The 18827-nt window shown below is 39.7% G+C and overlaps 2 protein-coding genes across 3 annotated transcripts in view; one reads left to right on the top strand and one right to left on the bottom strand.

The window, feature by feature from the left end:
• mtcl2 (microtubule crosslinking factor 2) overlaps window positions 1–18827 on the bottom strand; it is a 93366-nt gene that overhangs the window by 53387 nt on the left and 21152 nt on the right. The window lies entirely within an intron of this gene.
• LOC113747694 (uncharacterized) lies at window positions 10729–13449 on the top strand. Its single transcript, XM_027288336.1, has 2 exons — window positions 10729–11139; window positions 11181–13449. The coding sequence occupies exon 2, from the start codon at window positions 12056–12058 to the stop codon at window positions 13199–13201; it is 1146 nt and encodes a 381-aa protein (XP_027144137.1). The 5' UTR covers window positions 10729–11139; window positions 11181–12055; the 3' UTR covers window positions 13202–13449.

Genomic DNA, 18827 nt, shown 5'->3' with positions numbered 1-18827 from the left:
TAGCTATGTCGTGTATCTTAAAAATCTCCACAGTAGTTAACTCAGCAGTGGGTGTTTAATAGTAGAGTTTTTTCTAATTGTAATCACACATGGTTTAAGTCCAGACTTGCACTGCTGCTTTGGGCAATGTTTGTGCTAATTATGAGATATCCTTTATAAGAATACATCATGAGCCTATTTTGGAAGTAGAACGTCAAGACATCCATAATCAGTCTGAGATAATTAATAAGTGGGTGATTCATTCTGACATGCTTTAGTCCGTTTTTCATATTTCAATAGCACACAGCTCCTCAGACTACTCTCATACATTAACAGCCTTTGAGACAGTGCTTCAGTGCAGCAGTTTCAGAACATGTACGGGTTAATGATCTGTAACAGAGTGGATATTGACCATTTAACTAGTGATGGTCTGGCCTTGTGCACTGCAGTAATGTTATAATTCCCAAACATTATCTGTCCTAACAGCTAACCCTGACGACAGCATGGAGGGTACAGAACGTTCAGTGAAAGCAGGTATATCCAGGTGTCCATGAAGGGGAGATGTACTGTAATTGCAGAGGACAACCCTTCAGCAAACTGACCTTGACAACAGGACACATTCAAAGGGTTCTCTTTACATTTAAAGTAGCAGGCGGTAATTTTTACATCCTGGCAGGCAACACGGCTCTGAGAGGGAGCCGTTTGAACATTTTTCTATAGTCCAGTCCACAAATCCGGTAAGATGTTGTCAGTAAAGTGTAACGTCAGTCCAGGTTTCATGGTTATGTTTCAAATAAAGTCTGTGTTGTATCCCTACAAAACATGTTTCTACGTGTTTTAGCCCATTACCTGCAAACTGGATCTATTTATATTAGTCCATTTTAAATAGAACCAAGTCAACTGAAGAACGACTAATGGTATGAAGCCATGTATTGAAAGCCAAAGTCATAGTTTATAGACATCATCTTATATACAGGTTACATAACAGCCAATCTGTTCCCACTAATGTATGCATCCTTTGTCCTTGTACTAGAAATCAAACCTCCATTCAAATGTTATTAACTATTCTAAATGGGAGGCATCTTTAAGTTATAAAACATTACAGTCTCTTTACCTGTTAATGGATTCTTCTATCAGCTAAAGCCCACAGTGTGGTCGTGGTCTCCTGATGTAATTGAGCTCTCTATAATGGTCCATGGGTGTCCTCTACCATCGTACAAAAGGGCGGAGATAAATCTCTCTTACTGTAGGATTACAGTCATCCACTCTACTGAGCATGTCTGTCCGCCACACCTCACACTCTTCACACACCCCTTTCTTCTTTCTTATATTTCATCTTATACATTTCCATCACCATATTTTTGCCTTTCATTTTATTCTCCACCCTTCAACTTCACCTATTTGTCTTTCCAAACTCATACTCCCTCTGTACCGGTGTTCTTCAACCTCACTCTGTCTCCACGGTTTTCACTTCTCCCTCCCTCTCTCTTGCAATCCACTGATTTTCACTTTTTCTGTCCAGATGTCTCATTTTATTTTCTCCCTACATCTTCACTCTGCCTCGCCCAGTCTCTCATCTTGTTTCAATTCAGTTCAAATATCGGCATGAGAACAAAGAAATCAATGCTGCAAAACCATTTGAATTCTTCACCTGATAAACATTATAGATATTAATGAGAGGGAATTAAATGTGCCGCTTGTAGAGTCATTGTTGGTGCACTATTATTAAACAGGAAAATAAGACAACTTGTAGGAAATGGGTTTTTGGTCTGTTTTGACAAGCTGAAAAGTTTACATCAGTTTTCTGTGGGAAAACACTTTTGTGTGCTATCGAGCAAGCCAGCATGTTTCACATCAAACCAAGTGACTCATGAAAACTAAGTTTTTAGAAATGGCATCATTAGTTAATAATCAGTATAACAATGTCTGAAAATCAATGTAGAAATCATTTGTATACTGTATGTTAAAGACATCATTTCAGCATCTTGTACTGGACTGATCCATAGGTTAATAGAGGCAAATTCTTAAGTAACTCAGAGTAACTCAGAAATGGCTGTTATAGCTTGTACAATTTCTGGACCCACATGTACCAGCTTGAGGTGAGACATGACATCTCTAACTCATTGTGTACGTGATGGGGGTGCTGTTCATTTCCATTTCAGGAGGTTGAGGAGTCGTGCTAGGAAAGATTAGAAGATTATAGAGAAGCAAAGTCCCTCTCCTTCTGGTGTGCCCGAGGGATCCCCCATGGGACCACACGTATGGTAGCCAATGGCAAGAGACAAATACTATTTTTATCTATGTTTGATTGATTCATGAATTATACATATGATGTTTGTCAATGTTTGTGTGAAACCTCTCAGTGAACTCAAATCTCTCGTCTTGCACAATATACTTCACCAACACTGACATGTCTATGACTTTAGCACATTTCACTTCAATCTCACAGAATGTGGAAAAAATAACAAAATAAATGAAAATTGTTACAAGTTTGGACATGTTGAGAGTTGCAACATGAGGAGTCATTCTGTTTCATAAGAGCTACCAAGATTGTAGGGAGAGACACTCTCTTCCGAGAATAAGAGTTTTAGTTTTACTTCACTTCTGTATAGTCTCCGGTTGGGAGTTAGGAAACTGTATCCCTTTCAGGGTCAGCACCTGTTTTATGTAAATGTTGTTGGATTCATATATGGGACTTAAAGCTGTGGTGTACACTGTACAAATGCCTATATTATAATCTGCCCCTGTGACACCTGTGTGCTGTAGACTGGGATTATAAAATTTTTGTTGATCCTTTCTGTCTGCACAGTGACGTCATGCAGTTATTTTCTTCTACCTCTTTTAGCTTCTCCTCTCCTCTCCTCTCCTCTCCTCTCCTCTCCTCCACTTGTTAACACAGGAACCCTTGAAGAGACTTTTCTCTTAAGGCATAATCAGTCCCCCCCGCCACCACCGGGGCCATCACATAATAATCCCTCTATTTCTATCCATTCCAAACCAGTCAGTCAGTGTGTGATTACATTAGAGCCGCTCTTCTCTTCTCAGCCCAGCTCCAGATACCCACAGCTCCATTCTGCCCCATTAACCAGCCAGTGATTGTTTCTGTGCTGGATGACTGGTTAAGACTCACGGCCATGCTACAAGTGAATTATCACATCCTCTGACAGAGAGAGCAGCAGCAGAGAGATAGTATTATGAAACAATGGTGCGAGCCGTTTGTTATTTTGAAAATTAATAAAATGTTAAATAAGTCAATGATTATAACACAAGGCATGTTAAATGTTTAAACACACATTACTTAAGTAGAATTATCTCACATCTCACTTTTATGGTTTTAAGGTAGACAGCTATGTAAATTCAACAATTATCTCTTTCACACAGTTTTTACATAACAGCTACTGAGCTCACTGAGCAAACTATCTGCTAATAAAAACTGTGGAAGCTGAAAAGGAAACAAAGTGGAGCTTGATTAGTATTAGTATTTCTAAGGCCAAGAAAGAATCTTAAATTATTGATCTCATTTGGGATTTTATTCTCCTGTTGCGTGCATGAACATTTTCCTCAGTATTATTTCAGTGCCTGCTGTGTATTTTTGTTCATATACTTTATCATTAAAAAATAAAAATACTGATCTATAATAATGTCAAACTTTGCAAGTTCAAAGCGCACTAAACACACACTGTGAGGCTGTGATAACAATGTTTGTGAGTCCGAACATGCCTGAAGAAGAAACCTCTATTTCATCCTGTGGGAGTCAGATGATTGACAGGAAGCAGAGTGCAATGTAATGCAGCGCCGATAAAAAAAACACTGAAGATAACACATTTTTTATTTGAGGCCACACATTGATGGATTATCTTGGGTGTTTTTTTTAGTCTGCGGAGACCAACTGTAATAAGTAAAAGCATTCGATATTATTCTTTAATCTGTTGGGAAAGAATAAAAATATTCGCATTCACATGGACATCAGCTCTTTCTTCAGTTTCAAACAGAAAGGACCATGTGCTTTGGTTTCTGTCCATCATCCCAGTCACATCACCAGTTAGGAAAGGACATGCAGATGCGATGTACTGATGAGTACATGTGGTTAAGGTTGCATTCAGGTTAAACTCTTTACATGAACACTTGACACCCTGTGATCAAGTGTCTCTCTGGTTATGACCAAACCACTCAACAGAGTATTTCTGTTACCAGCACATGTGTGACGTAAAGATATTAACCATTTAGTATCATCTGTGTTATCTATTTACATCTGTTTCGCATCATCTATTTATGTCAAAGAGATCATTGCATGTATTTTTTTGCGCGTATCAAAATGTATAATGTGAGTCTGAAGCAAAATGTCCAGTACAGATGTCTCATGACACCTGACCTGTTTAAACACGGCAGCACTCCAGGAATCTTTGTTTTTCTAAATCCGATTTTGAGGTCAATTGAGCTGAAGACAGAAATGTCCATGCATGTTAGTGAAAGAAAGAAGCAACAAACAAGACAGAGAGAAGAAGGCAAAATGTCCCTGTTTCCATTCGTGATATTCATCACAGATTCTTATATTTCACAACAAATCCAAAGAAAAACAACATTAAAAATCCATGAGCACAGACACCATCAATATTTTGTCTGAGTCTGTCTGTAGCTGCCACCTGAACCGTGATCTGAATATTTTTTACCAGACCTGAACCGAAGTTGAACCTGCTTTCCTCCCTCCTACTACTGAGAGGATACTGATCGTGATGACAGGAGAAGTAGGAAGAGGAGGAAAATGCAGAAAGGAAAGGAAAGAGAAAATGAACGGCGAGAAAGAGGAGAGAAAGAACTGACACAGCGGCACTGATCCATCCTAATGAGCAACAACACAATGGCAGTATGGGACAGTGAATTATGCAACGCAGACTTACAACTGAATGGCATGAACAGACATGTGAGGAGATCATCATCATCATGTAACTCGATCTTTTTATGACAGTTTTATTATCAAGAAATCGCTGTCAAGAATTAATAAAAGCACTATAGGGGCTGTTCTAATCTCTAACTACTCCATCCTAATTATATGATAAACTCCACATGTATGTGAATGTGTGTGTTATGGATGTTCTACTTCTACTGTGTCAGAAATTAGGTCTCACATACAGTATAAGTGAATGTCCTCGTGCACTTAGTCATGTTAGGATTGGACCTTAAAGAAATAAGGAGCTTTTTATCTTGTAACAAACATGTTTTGATGAAGCACTCGATGTGTGTCAATGATCAGAAATAAAACTCTTTAGGCAACTTCTTTTTTTACCCCCCTTCAGCATGTGTTCCCTAAAAAATAATGACGTTGATGTTTCCAGAAAATGTACTATAAAACACACAAAATGATAAATGTCTAATGTATATTTCCACGATCTAAAAGACCTTAGTTAGGTTCATAGATTCATAACAATACAGCTGCAAAAACATTTCAACATGAACTTTTATATGAAGAAGGCTCACTGTGTGTTTTTAATGCTACAAGTTTGAATATTCAAATTTTAGATTATTGAGTCTTTATAGATAAATTAGTGCCACATATAGCTTCAATGGTCAACCATGCCACAAAAAGACAGCAACAACTAATCAACTAGATTTAAGGTACATTCTTCACGTCCTTCTTCAGCACATTATATAATTTGTCCATTATATGGCCAAAAACCTTCAGAAAAAGTTGGTTAATGAATGTTTGGCTGTGAATATTTTATCACAGTAATACTGTATGTTCCCTAGCTGAGGAATGAACCTATTAACATGCTCCTGTATGTTGTAAAACTGCTTGTCAAGTTTCATGTTGTGGAACTACTTAAACACTAGCACGTGTTTAATGATGTAAACTAAATATCAAATCAAAGTTATCTATGGGTATAAAAGTCAGCTCTTTTAATTTTGTAATCCGGTTTCAGACCGTGATCTTTCTCCTCAATTAAACAGTCCATCAGTTTATAGCACGCAGCTCCAGTCTCTCTTTCCCTGCCAGGCTTACAGCTGCTGTGGGAGATCACAGCAGTGGGGTAACCATAGCAACACACCACACCGGCACTGTAGCCATAGTAACAGCGGTGCAGCCAGACTAGCATCAGCGGGAGGTGCCAGCTACTCATTTTCCACGTCTCCACTTCCACATCACAACAAGAGCCGGCAGCGCGGTGATGATGTCACACCGCCTCACTTTGAGACCAGAAAGAAGGGAATGGAGGGAAGGAAGCAGGAGGAGGAGAAAGGAGGGAATATGACAGGGAACGAGATTAGAGGAAGGGAAAATACACACTTTGAGCACACCTACAGTACAGGTGTGTGGTAAATGACCTGCTGCTGCAGCTCATGTTTATCTCCTCTCTGTGATGTAATGCAACGACTGCCGCCGCAGCAGAGCGATGGCAATACACAGCAGATCTCACATTCATCATCCATCAGCGGTAAACCTCCATCATCCATCATCCACGGTTAACATATGAACCTCTTACAGGCTGGCAATAAACACTAACAGGGTCAGTCCAGTCCTCTCATGGGGAAATGACTCCTCGTTTATATTATATTTTTATATAAAGCCAAAAAAATACATTTGAACAGAGACAGGGGTCATGGCTAAATATGATAACCTGGTATCATGTGATTGTTTAGAGTCTGACATTTATCTGCAGATATTAACTCGCTGCAGATGTATTAATATCTGTGTATATAAGGGTGGAAACACAGAGAAAGAGTTTGATTTCCTGACTTTCACATTCCTTCAGATTTTTGTATCAATATCTGCATCAAACATCAGGTTAAACTTTAGTTATGTGATGATTTCCTCTGAAGTCTATGCAATTCTGTGAAAAGTCTGCATGCCAGAGGACTTTTTACCTAGAAACAGCTGCCATAACGAAAGGTTAGGAACAGCAAATATAAAATAACTAACCATAGGCAGAACCACACCTGTGTTTGAACACAGAAAGTCGTCATAACAGAATTTTATTTAAAGAATCCAACACGATCAATCTAAAACTTTGCTGGTCTTCAAAAGAAAGAACTCTTCAACTCAGTAGCCGCCAGTTGTTTAAGTCTTTGTAGAATATTTGGCCTCCAGCTATAAACATTTCCCCACAACATCAAAAGACAAATCTAGTTTATATTTCATTTCTTCTGCTGTTCAGACTCCCCTCAGTGGGTTCTGAAAGTGCGTTAATTGAGTCAGGAGGTGCAGCATTTCCCTCAATTTAAGTTAAAAGTTAAATCTTCTCAATTGGCTTTTCAGGGTTTTCAAAGTGCAAAGTGATATGAGACCCGACAGAGGGGAAACATTAAAATTCTGTCCATTGCTCATGTACACAGCTTAATACCTTACACCTGTCATTTAGTTAGAGCTGCCAGTACTGTGAGAGAATGTCAATGAATCCAGGCTCCACAGAGCAAGATCTGTCTTTTGTCTCATCTAATTGCAAAGACAAGGTGAACTGCAGTGTTTGAACAAGGAAATACAAGCTGAGCACCAAAAACATGACCTGTTGACTATGGAGAATTTAAGTCTGAGAGTCATAGACCTGTTCAAGAAGGAGATGCACTGTAGAGTTTGACTTGAGCTGGGAATTTAATTGATTTTAACATCTAAATACAGGAATATAAAACAGATTTAAAGCTGCTGAGTATCGCTCAGTTTCGTACCCACAGCTCCATACCAGGGGAGCTCATTGGAGGTGGTGTGGCAATTTCATATAGCAAAATGTGAGGCTAATAAATCCAAAGGCGTTTCGATCCTTTTTAAAAATTAAAATGCCTATATTGATTCGGCTCTGGGAGAGTGCGGCTGCCTTCAGCCTTCTCGGTTTATCTGCTCCACTGTGAGAAACCACAGACAGGCTGAAGCTGCTGCACCGTCTCCTGAGCAGATGAACAATTATCCTCGGATTCAAGTGACACTGGGAAAATTCATAAATGTCACAGTGGTGTTTCCGCTCATATCCATTACTGTACAGTATTAAACATTTAGAATAATAATGTGGGTATTTATGATGTAGCAACATGTGTGTGAAGCCATCAGACTGCCAGAAGCAGCAAATTTAAGTTTCACATTGTCTTACACATAAAGTTTAATATGTATATATATGTATTAATATATAGTTTAATATGCAACCAGTTATGAGTGACCAGGAGGTGAAGTTTTCATAGTGATCGTTTTGAAGAGAACAGACTGTGATCTACATAATTTCTTTTTTTTTCATCCAACAACTATTGGATGGATAGGAATGAAATTTGTTATAGCTATCCATCGTCCCCAGATAATAAATTCCACTGACTGCAGTGATCAACTGACCTCATCTTTTCACCGTGAGGTCAAAATACTAATGACATTTCCATCCGATCCTGCTGCACTTTAACATGTTTAGTAGTGATTAACAAATGTTAGCCTTGTTATTAACATGTTTGCATGCTGCTGTTGTTATTGTTAGCCATGAAAACTGATATGCAGATGATTTGACACGTTATAATTGAAAAAGAAGAGGTTAACTTTCTGTTAAGTTTGTACAGAATCAACACTGAACTTGTAAAGAAAACCTTTGTTGAAAGACCTAAAACACCATAGCTGTAACAGCTGTAAGAAATAGATTACTAGAGTAATAGATTACTTGTACTGCAGTGGCACAGTGGATTTTCACTGATACCAGTATAAAATGCTCACCATCGCAGCAACACAGTGTAAGCTAATACAATTTTAGTCTTACAGAAATTTAAAAAAGTGCTTTGACACACACACACACACACACACACACACACACACACACACACACACACACACACACACACACACACACACAATGCACAAATGCACAAGCGAAGCACATGAAGTAATCTCCAGGGAGCAAATCTATCTGGTTCTATATGGGTCCGTATAGACAATCAATTAACACTTTCAGAATACACACTCACATACACTAGGATACACACTGCATGTGTACGTAAGTGTGTGTGTGTGTGTGTGTGTGTGTGTGTGTGTGTGTGTGTGTGTGTGTGTGTGTGTGTGTGTTGTATCTCCAGACACAATGGTTCCCAACGGAGATCAGAGTGGAACCTTTTTAGCGAGCCCCAATTTGTCCACAGGTGAGATAATCTGCACTTCAGCCGGCTTTTAACAGCTGTAGACCTTTTACACAGAGAGAGAAAGAGGCACCCCTCCTCTTCCATATGCTCTCACAGTATTGTCCAACCACTCGCTGTGTTCTTTTCTTTCTTTCTCCTTCTCTTTCTAAAACCGTCCATTTGATTGAGTTTCATTGAGCCTGTCCTGTTTGGACACACATAGACGCCTGAAGCTTCCGATCCATCACTGAGTGTATCCATTTTCTATCTAAACTCCATCCATCTCTCCTTGAAATCTATCTCTTCACAAACTGCTCTTTAATTATACAGAGCCAACATAGAAAAATATCACATGTAGATACAGTTAGAGGTAATAGAAATGCTGTTTATGTTTCTAATGAAGCAGTAATCTGGTTAAGTTGCTATGGTAATACCATTACCGGTCGGGTCAATTAAATCTTGATTATTGTAGACTGTTTTTCATTTCATAGTGTGGTTTAAAAAAAAAATCTGTTAGGAATCCGGGAAAAAGGCGAACAAACTGGACTAAAAGGGTCTTCTGGCGTTTTGGCGTTCGCAAATTTAGCTTATAAATGATTTTGGCAAACGGAAGAGTCGTTATAACAGGACAACAAGAGGAATTAAATCATAATTAAGTTACATATTGTAGCATATTATACTGGCTTTTGAAGTGCATAATACAATGTCAGTCAGTTTATCAGTATTGGATATATACTGTACATATATTCAGACGACATAAATGTGATAGCCCATTGTGGCTGCATTAATACAGACTTATTCTGTGCTTTTGTATAAAGTTCATACTTCATTATATATTTCAGATTTACAGACGTGTTGCCACTCAAAGCAAAAAGTCAGCTTCTCACACAGTAGCTTTCAATGTTCCACCTGATACAGGGTACATGTAGGAACCATTATGTTTGACATTTTTCAACATTTGACTTGCACTAGTTTCGTGCTTGTGTCCTTGAGCGACAGCATGGTAATAAAAGTCCAGTCAAATCAACAGATGACAGCAGCGATCTCTTAACAAAAAGCTTCTCGAGGTGTGTCGAGGGGAAATTCTGGCACATCCTTGTTTTTTGCAAATCTTTTTTAAACTAGTTCCAAAAATCCACAGAGGTATGACTTATGAGCAGCACTGCTCCAGGTGACATTTCAGAGAGACAAGGTTTACACCTGACAAGAGCGAGGCAGCAGCTGTTAGGGAGTCATTTTCTGTTAATGCATTAGCACTCAAATAAAGTGTCCTGCAGTCAAAAGGTGAGCGTTTATCTGGCATTTCACGACGACTTTTAAAGGCCTTTTATGTCTGACTCTTTTCTTTTGTTCTCATGACACCAATTATGACAATTCATTCATTTAAGTCATTTACTGACCAAAACCACCAAACACTGTCAAGGTCAAACTTTATAAAAGAGAAGTGTTTTCCATTTTCGGAGTTTTCTACGATTGTGAGTGTCTTAGTCATCATCTTAAGCGCTGTGTCTGAATAACACCAATTTAGGCGTCAGACACAGTGAGTGCTCTTTGTGTTTTTCTCTTGTTTCTATAACTATAACAACCGTATCTGCACATTCATCCCTCCCTCTCTTAATCCTTCCATTTATCTATCTTCCCTCCCTCCTTCTCTGGCCCTCTCTTCTTTCCCTTCCTTTCTCATGTTTTTTTTACAGTGTTATTACTCCCCAGTCACCTCCCAGTATCTCCATCAGTGACTTGAACAGTTCAGGGCCCTTCAGCACATGGGGCATCTCAGACACACTTGTGTTCCAGCTACTGAGGCATGAAATTACCTCTGCACCCCACCCCCCTCGAGCATCTAAAAGATGCTCTGCTGTTGAAAAACTTAACACAAATATTGGCAGTCCGGAGAGAGAGAACATGAGATGGAGACAAACACAACGCTAATCATCTGTTTATAAAAGCATCAACGCATCGGAGAAGTGCTATATTAGCTCTGTTCTTTCTCTGGGCTCAGAAGGGACTGTTGAAAATTAATTGCAAATATATTTGATAGTGAAGAAGTGAGACGAAAGGCTGCGCCGTTAAAATGTGTGTAACTGTGTGGTTTTTGTTTCTGAACTTAAAGGCAACAGCGCAGGCAGATTGGTGGGCTGAGACTGTCCTGTACAGGAAAACAGTAAAGCCCTGACTGATCATTTTATCGGTAGATATTGGTCTATCACAGATGTATCATATATTTCCGTGGACATAATACAGAAAAAGATGCTTAAATTAGAGCTTTTAATTATGTTCTATTTTGTGATTTTTAAGTACTTAAGTTTTACCGTTTACTGTTGGAAAACCTGCCTCCATTACACATCTTTGTCAGTGTTTGATAGACACGTTTTGGGGGATCATTGCAAAAATGTGTTTAAATAAGTAAATAAGTTCTTATATAATGAAGTTCTACATTCATTCATTCATCCAAACATGAGGTGCTGGGGAGTTTGTTCCCCTCATTAACACTCATCTTGCATTAAATCCTGACTGCATTTAAGGTCTGAATGTTCAGTTTTTGTTTTTTCAATGTTATAGTCATTTTGAAGGTTGTGGTTTGTGTTGAGCTGAACTGTTCTGTGGGGCGGCTGTGGCTCGGGACTAATCAGAAGATCACTGGTTCAAATTGTGGCTCAGCTAGTCTGCATGTTGAAGTATCCTTGGGCAAGATACTGAACTTCAAATTGTTCCCGAAGGCTGTGCCATTGGTGTGTGAATGTTATTAGCTCCTGAACTGTTGACCCTTCATGGCAGCCAAAAGCATCACTGTACGAATGGGTGAACGTGATATGTAGTGTAAAAGCGCTTGAGTGGTTGGAAGACTAGAAAGGTGTACAATAAGTACAGTCCATTTACCATTTACTGTTTTATATTGAGAGCTTCTTCTAACATCTATAAATCACGTCTCAGAGTGTCTATGTTAAAGCAAAATACATCTTTTTATTTCTTTTATAAAAGCTAAAAGGAACAATTTAAATGTATGTATATAGTCATAATGATCATAAAGAAGTTACTCATGACACTTTCCATATGGAGCAGGTCTAGACCGTACAGAACAATAATTGTGCTTCTTGTTATTGATTTTCCACTTTTAAAATCATCCCTCATTCAGTGTGCAGAGAAGCAGCTGCAGATGTATGTGTACTTTGTGTACAATGAAGTTTTATTCTTCAGCTTGCCTTTGTACCGATCTCTCTCCCTCCCTCTCTCTCTCCCTTTCTGTGTGTGTGCGGACAATACCTTGACTTCCCCAGAGGATTCTCTGCACTCCTATACATTACAGCATCTGTGTGTGTGTATGTGTGTGTGGGTGTGTGCGAAGTACGAGTGCACAGCTCTGTGTATTTGTGTGTGCGACCTCTGTGTCCGTCCCACTGGCACCGGTAAAGCTCCCGTCGACCCAGAAACACTTCTGGCAAGATTCCCTTTGTCTTTTCCACACCCATCCTCATGTGCCCTCTTCCTTTTTGGTATTTCTCTCCTTTCATGTGTGCTCACAAACTTCTTTCATCTCATCTTTTCAGTTTTTTTTCTTTTCATATATTATACCACCTCATTCTCATTTCCAAACAAAAGCAGCCCACCTGTCACTCTAAATATATTCCCCTTCTTCCTTGTTTTCTTATCTGTCACTCATTTTATTCTTCCCTGTATCTATTGTTTTCTGTCTCCACATCGCTCCCCTTTAACTCTCAAACTCTCTCTTTTTCCATTCTCCACCCAAACATATTTTCTTTCATTGTTTCTCCCTCTATCAGCCTCCTTTCCATCTCACTCGTCTTTTCTTCTGCAAAGTATCTTGTTTGTTTCCCCCCTCTCTCTCTCTCTCTCTCTCACACACTCTTTGCTCCCCCATCTCTCTCTGTCTATGTTTGTTTCAATTACACCATGCAGTTTTCTGATCATTGCAGCTGTAATGAAACCTCTAAAACCCAAGTTCTCTCGCCATAAAGAAGGCTTTCTCATCATCTGTCATTCCTCTTTTCCTCTGGACCCTTCTACCTCTCAAACCCCAAAGCCGAATGTCTTCTTCTTCAACGCACACGTCACCCTGTCTCCGGTGTGTAGTGTGGGTGTTATGTGGCTGATTTCCTTCTCTGTTCTTCTAAGACCATCTTCACTCTAATCAATCACTCTGACCCAGATAAAGCTAAGTTTAAACCCTGGCTGCTTTGATGCTCTGACCCATTTAACAATACTTGTGTCCCTGCAGACAACATCACTGCTGCTTTCATTGTGTCCCCTCAGCTTGAGATGCCCCAAGGGGAAATAGCACGGATGTCACACTGCAGAGAAGTAGATATCACTAAACTCTTCCTTGTAAGAGAGTCTAACATTTACACAATACCTGTGTTTCAGGTTACCACTTTAAAATTTGGCGTTATATCTTCATCTCTTTTTCTGGAGCAACAGTTTGTAAAGAAATTAATTAAAGGTGTAAGAAATAAGGTGAGAGAGGCAGTGCTTTGTTGACAGAAAAGTAATCAATCCTTTTAGTCATTTCTCAAGCAAAAAGCCAAGTTGTGTCTGGTTTCAGCCTGTCAAATGAGAGGGACTCAGTCATATATGAGAGTAAATCGAGTATCTTTGGGTTTCAGACTTTTGGTCAGACAAAATAAACATCTTGAAGCCATCATAGTAGACTTTTTCATTATTTTCTAGCATTTTAAATCAGATTTAACTACACTGAATTATAACAATGTATTTCGGGTAGCCTAACCTATCCTGAAAATAACACTCTATGGCATGTCTAGTTAAGACATGCAATGTTAAGCTTGTACATAAAAACAGCCACCCACAGGTCCAATGGGTTAATTGAGGCCTTAAATATAAACACCCTCAATTTGTCACAATAACTTTACAGCTTACCGACCTTCCATTAACCCTGGATCTGCTTCTCTCGCTCTCTCCCTCCTCTGCGCTGTGCTGAAGGACATCACAGGACGTAAAATACACCCATAATACACAAGCGATGCACACATGCATGCAGGGATAAACATAAACGCTCATTGGAGCCATGAACATTGGCTACATTGGCAACACACACTGCAGGCTAACCTGTATGTGAGTGAACGCCCTGTCTTCGCTTTCAGAAAGTCCTAACACACACACACACAACACACACAATACACACGCCGCCAAGTGCACACTGCAAAGTCTCCGGCTACCCTTGCCCCACATCTCTCAACCCGCTCCAAACAATAGGCAGCACTTCCTGAAAGCCAGAAATAACAGGGAACAGTTTCCTTCAACAGAGAGAGAGAGAGAGGTAGAGAGAGAGAGAGAGAGAGAGAGAGTGAGAAAGACTCTGTAGTAAGCTGTACATTGAAAATTAGGACACTTGTGATTCAGCAATTTTCAAATTGTGTGGGGTTTTTAGCAAAAGATAGCACATACTCCTGAAACCTGAATGGAAATGGTTTTACGCTTGGTTTGGGTGGAAGAGTCTGTGTATTAAAAAAAGTAAAAGGTGCAATGAAAACAAACTTATCAAATAAAGCTGGAGAGATAAAAAAAATAATAAAGTTGCACATCAGACTCAAGTTGCTCATGCCATGTGATATTTGCTTTTCCCGGTTAACTTGAATGCTGCACCACAGTGCTGTCCAGTGGAAACTATGCACTATGTCCAAAACTTTTCTTGAGCCAAGAAAAAAACATTTTCAGCAAACCCAACAAGTGTTTAAATGCTTTATTTAGCTCAATAACAAGGAGAATTTTCTCACCCCAGGAAATGAGACTTTACCCTTCAGGTTATCTGAAAAGACAAAATGCCAGAATTGGACATACATTGTTTTCTTTGGACAGAGCTGACATGTACACTATTAGTGTCTGTTATTCTGTCCAATAGCTTGAGACGCACTGAGATACGGTCCCACACATAAAAGGGGAAAGTTTCCCAAATGTTAAATCTTCTAAAAACTGATAACAAAGATTAAAATGTGAAGGAGGAGAGTCGGGATTGTGAACGGGTAGGATTGTCCAATATCAGCCTTTTGTTCTAGCGCCTGACTCTTTTAAGATATTCATGTTGAGATGAACCTCAGCTGGGGTTCTCTCCAGGTACTCCAGTTTCCTCCCACAGTCCAAAGACATGCACTTAATCAGCTAATTGGTGACTTGTACAGGGTGTACCCCGCCTCTCACTCAGTGCCAGCCGGTACTGGCTTCAGTCCCCCACGACCCTGATAAGGATAAGCGCGGATGGATGGATATTTCTGAGAAAACCACAGAGTGAAGTTTGTTCCTGACGGTTGTGTTTAAGAAAAGATGTGTGTAAAAGAGAGAGAGAGAACATTAAAATGTCCATTTTCTGCATGTATATGTGCCCGAGTTGACAGAATGACCTTATCATGCTCAATGGACTAACTCTAAATCACCATGCTCTCAAACACACACACAAAGAAAAAGAGAAAAATGACCTTCAGGGGAACATGGGAATTTAACACATGCAGAGAGAAGGAGAGACAGGGAGAACATATATGTCTACATGTGAGAGAAACAAAGAACAAGATGCTGTAAACCCAAACCAGAGAAATAAAGAGAAGAAAATAGACAATGAAAGAAAAGTCAGTGAGTGACATGCTGCATTTCCCTTCACCCTCCAGCCACTGATGATTTTTTTTTCCCAATTAAGGCTCTTATCTCCTCGACTGCAAGCCCTCCCACCAAGACCCTACATGGTACAGTCCTCCTCTCCACTATCTCTCTCTTTTCTTCTTTTTCATTCCCCTTTGCTTAATTCCTTTGTTTTCCTCCCCATAAGTGGAATACTTCAAATTCAACCAGCCACCCTGCCATGTATCCCTTCATTTCACATCCGTCCATCTGTCTACCTCTCCTTCTTTTCACCTCTCCATTCTCCCATTACTCCTTTGTGTTTAGGCACCTTGAGGCAGTGTGGCCACAGCTGGATTAAAAGCTTTTTTGGTCAATTTCTACTGCACTCTACAAACAAAGGACCATGAGGACTCAAGCTACTAACACAGCAGCAACATACAATGGATGTTTTGCTCACCACAGTGTGAGGCTCGGGAAATGATGGTGTGATATGTTCTGCCTACAAGAAGACAGTAGTGATGTGAAGAGTACTGATGGAGGTTAATGTAGCGTAACATTTCATATTAGCTGTCTAACAAAAATACAAATTACTGATGTTTACTTATGTAGTAAGAGGCTCAGATTAAATATCTTGTTTAATAATTTAATAATAAAATATTAATATTCTTTGTGACTATTTTGTATTGTTGCACCAAGAGGGATAAATAATGCCAGTCAATTCAGTCTGCACTTTGTAAGTATGACATAATATAATATAATATCTAATATATATATATAATAAATATATATAATATATTCATTAAGGGTTTAAGAATACAAAACATAGCTTATCCGCTTCATCAGAAGTGTGTGGGTTTGATCAGATTTGAGTGGCAGTGTTGTTTCTTCATGCATACAGAAATACCGAAATCTCTAATGTGAAATGAAATCACTACTGTCAAGTCATGCTGTTGGGGGATGCTGGGGGGGATGTAGCATGTAACACATCAAATTAAGATAAACATTCAGCAACAAAAAGTGGGTTATCATTTTATCTGTCAACATGCAGACATCTGCAGGGAGCACATGACATCGGGCACTGGTTAATGGCAGCTGGGGCACATTGAGTGTAATTCTATCCGTCTATCACTCCTTACAAGGTCAAAGTCCTTGATTCATTCTGCTGATGATCATACATGTCATATGACTCTACCATTCCTGCCTGTCCATCACATATTCAGTCATGAGGCAAAGGGACACGTACAACAGTCAAATGAACACAAAAAGCCAGCAAAACATCTCCATTTGCGGCTTGTGTTGTTTGTCTGTTTACACTGCACACTGTGGATCACACAACCACAACCAAGAGAGAGCAGAAGTGAAACAAATTAGATTCAAAGCGAGGTTACTATTTCGGCTTTGGGAAAAAAAAATGTAAACAAAGGCAGAGGAGAGGAGATGCAGACTGAAAGTCATCCATCCCTTTGTCAATCAATCCTTCCTCTGATCACAAAACACCTGAAGAAGATGCACCGATCCATTCATCATGTCCTCTATTTCTCATAAACCCACAGAGACAGCCTCCTTCTCAACCTACAGCATCCCCACCCCCGTCTATCAAGTCCGACCTTGCACCTCCTTCATAGGTCAAACAGCTGGAATGGATCGATGGTTTTGGAGATGGAAGGGAAGACCGCAGCACAGGAGAGGAGAGGAGAGGATAGGAAAGGATAGGGAGAGGAGAGCAGAGCAGAGGAGAGGAGAGGAGAGGAGAGGAGAGGAGAGGCTCTGTCTTTGGTATGGAGATAGAGGGCAGGAGCAGAAGAGATTTTGTTAAAAGAGGAGGGCAAAATCCCTGCATCAGCATTCCTCTTGGTCTCTATGGGAGCAGCAGGAGAGGAGGATGGGGGGAGAAAGAATGGAAGGTGAGCGAGGAAGGGATGGAGGAGAAGGAGGAGAAGGAGGAGGAGCATAAGTTGGCCTGTGAGGAAGAATAGGAAAGATAATTAAGGAGAGAGGAAACATCTCCTTTATCCTTGTTCAACTTAATTGTGTTTTCTTTACTCACAGGGTGCTAAATAATAAAAGTGTTTGTGTGTGTGTGTGTGTGTGTGTGTGTGTGTGTGGGTCAGTGTGCATACAGATGTGTTAAGATAACAGATATGAGCCTGTAGCTTCACCGATAGCCAATAGCTGCATTTGTGCAAGATGACAAATGTTTAAAAAATGTGACACATTAATTCAAACTGTCTTCACAATGAAGGATCCTAATAAGAGTCCAAAATGGAGGAGGCTAACACAGTGCTAACAATGCTAACACACAGCCTGCAACAACAGCTACAGTTTAGCGACAGCACTAACGTAAAGCTTAGATAGCAGCTTATGAACATATGCAGATTCTTTTTGACTTTTTGATTTTCTAATAATTTTATAACAATACACAACACAGACATTGTTAGCAAAGCTAACAATATTAGCTCTGTAGACAAAGGGCTACGTTTCTGGATGCTGCTTTTGTTCGTGTTGTGTTTGTTTGCGTTACTTGAAAATATCGGAACCGTTTGTGTTTTTGTGTATTACTCGTTAACACCGTTTGGTTCTCAGAAACCAACGCCTCTCCAGTTTGCTGTGAAAAAGCCTGCAGCAGCACAATAAAGGTCTAGCCGGTATTCCGCATAGCTCTGCTTTGAAAAGAATATCGATATAGACTCGCGCCTGCAGCCGCCATCGGAGCACAATCAATAATTCACAAAGCTCCTTTACACCTGTGAATCACCAAAGCCTTCATTGTCTGTGTGCTCTTTCTCGGTGGTTAAATGCCTTTTTGTCCACTCTGTTTAACCTTTTTATACACATTTCTTTATTGTGTGTATATATTGCTTTGTAGCCTGATGTCCCTCGCTAAAGGTCCGTTTTTCTTATCCCTTGTTCATTTTTTTTCTTTTTCTGGGGCGTACTTGACAGAGATGAGTGAGACATTCCTGTGTGGATGAACACACGCAAACATAGTTCCCTGTATCATATCAGCTATGTGAAGAATTCCCTTCACTGAAGGGTTAGCGTATCTCAGCATAACAAAACCAAAACACAGCTTATGAAACCGTGTTAGTCAGACAGCAAATAACTAGAGAGCCCTTCAGCATGGTGAGTCAACAAGATGATAATAATAGATTTTATAGACATTAGTTGTCAGAGCAAAGAAAATATATTTA

This window comes from Larimichthys crocea, chromosome XV (genome assembly GCF_000972845.2).
Source record: "Larimichthys crocea isolate SSNF chromosome XV, L_crocea_2.0, whole genome shotgun sequence".
Lineage (NCBI taxonomy): Eukaryota > Metazoa > Chordata > Actinopteri > Sciaenidae > Larimichthys > Larimichthys crocea.
Note: the sequence above shows the minus strand (reverse complement) of the source record. Positions and strands in the feature narration are given on the sequence as shown.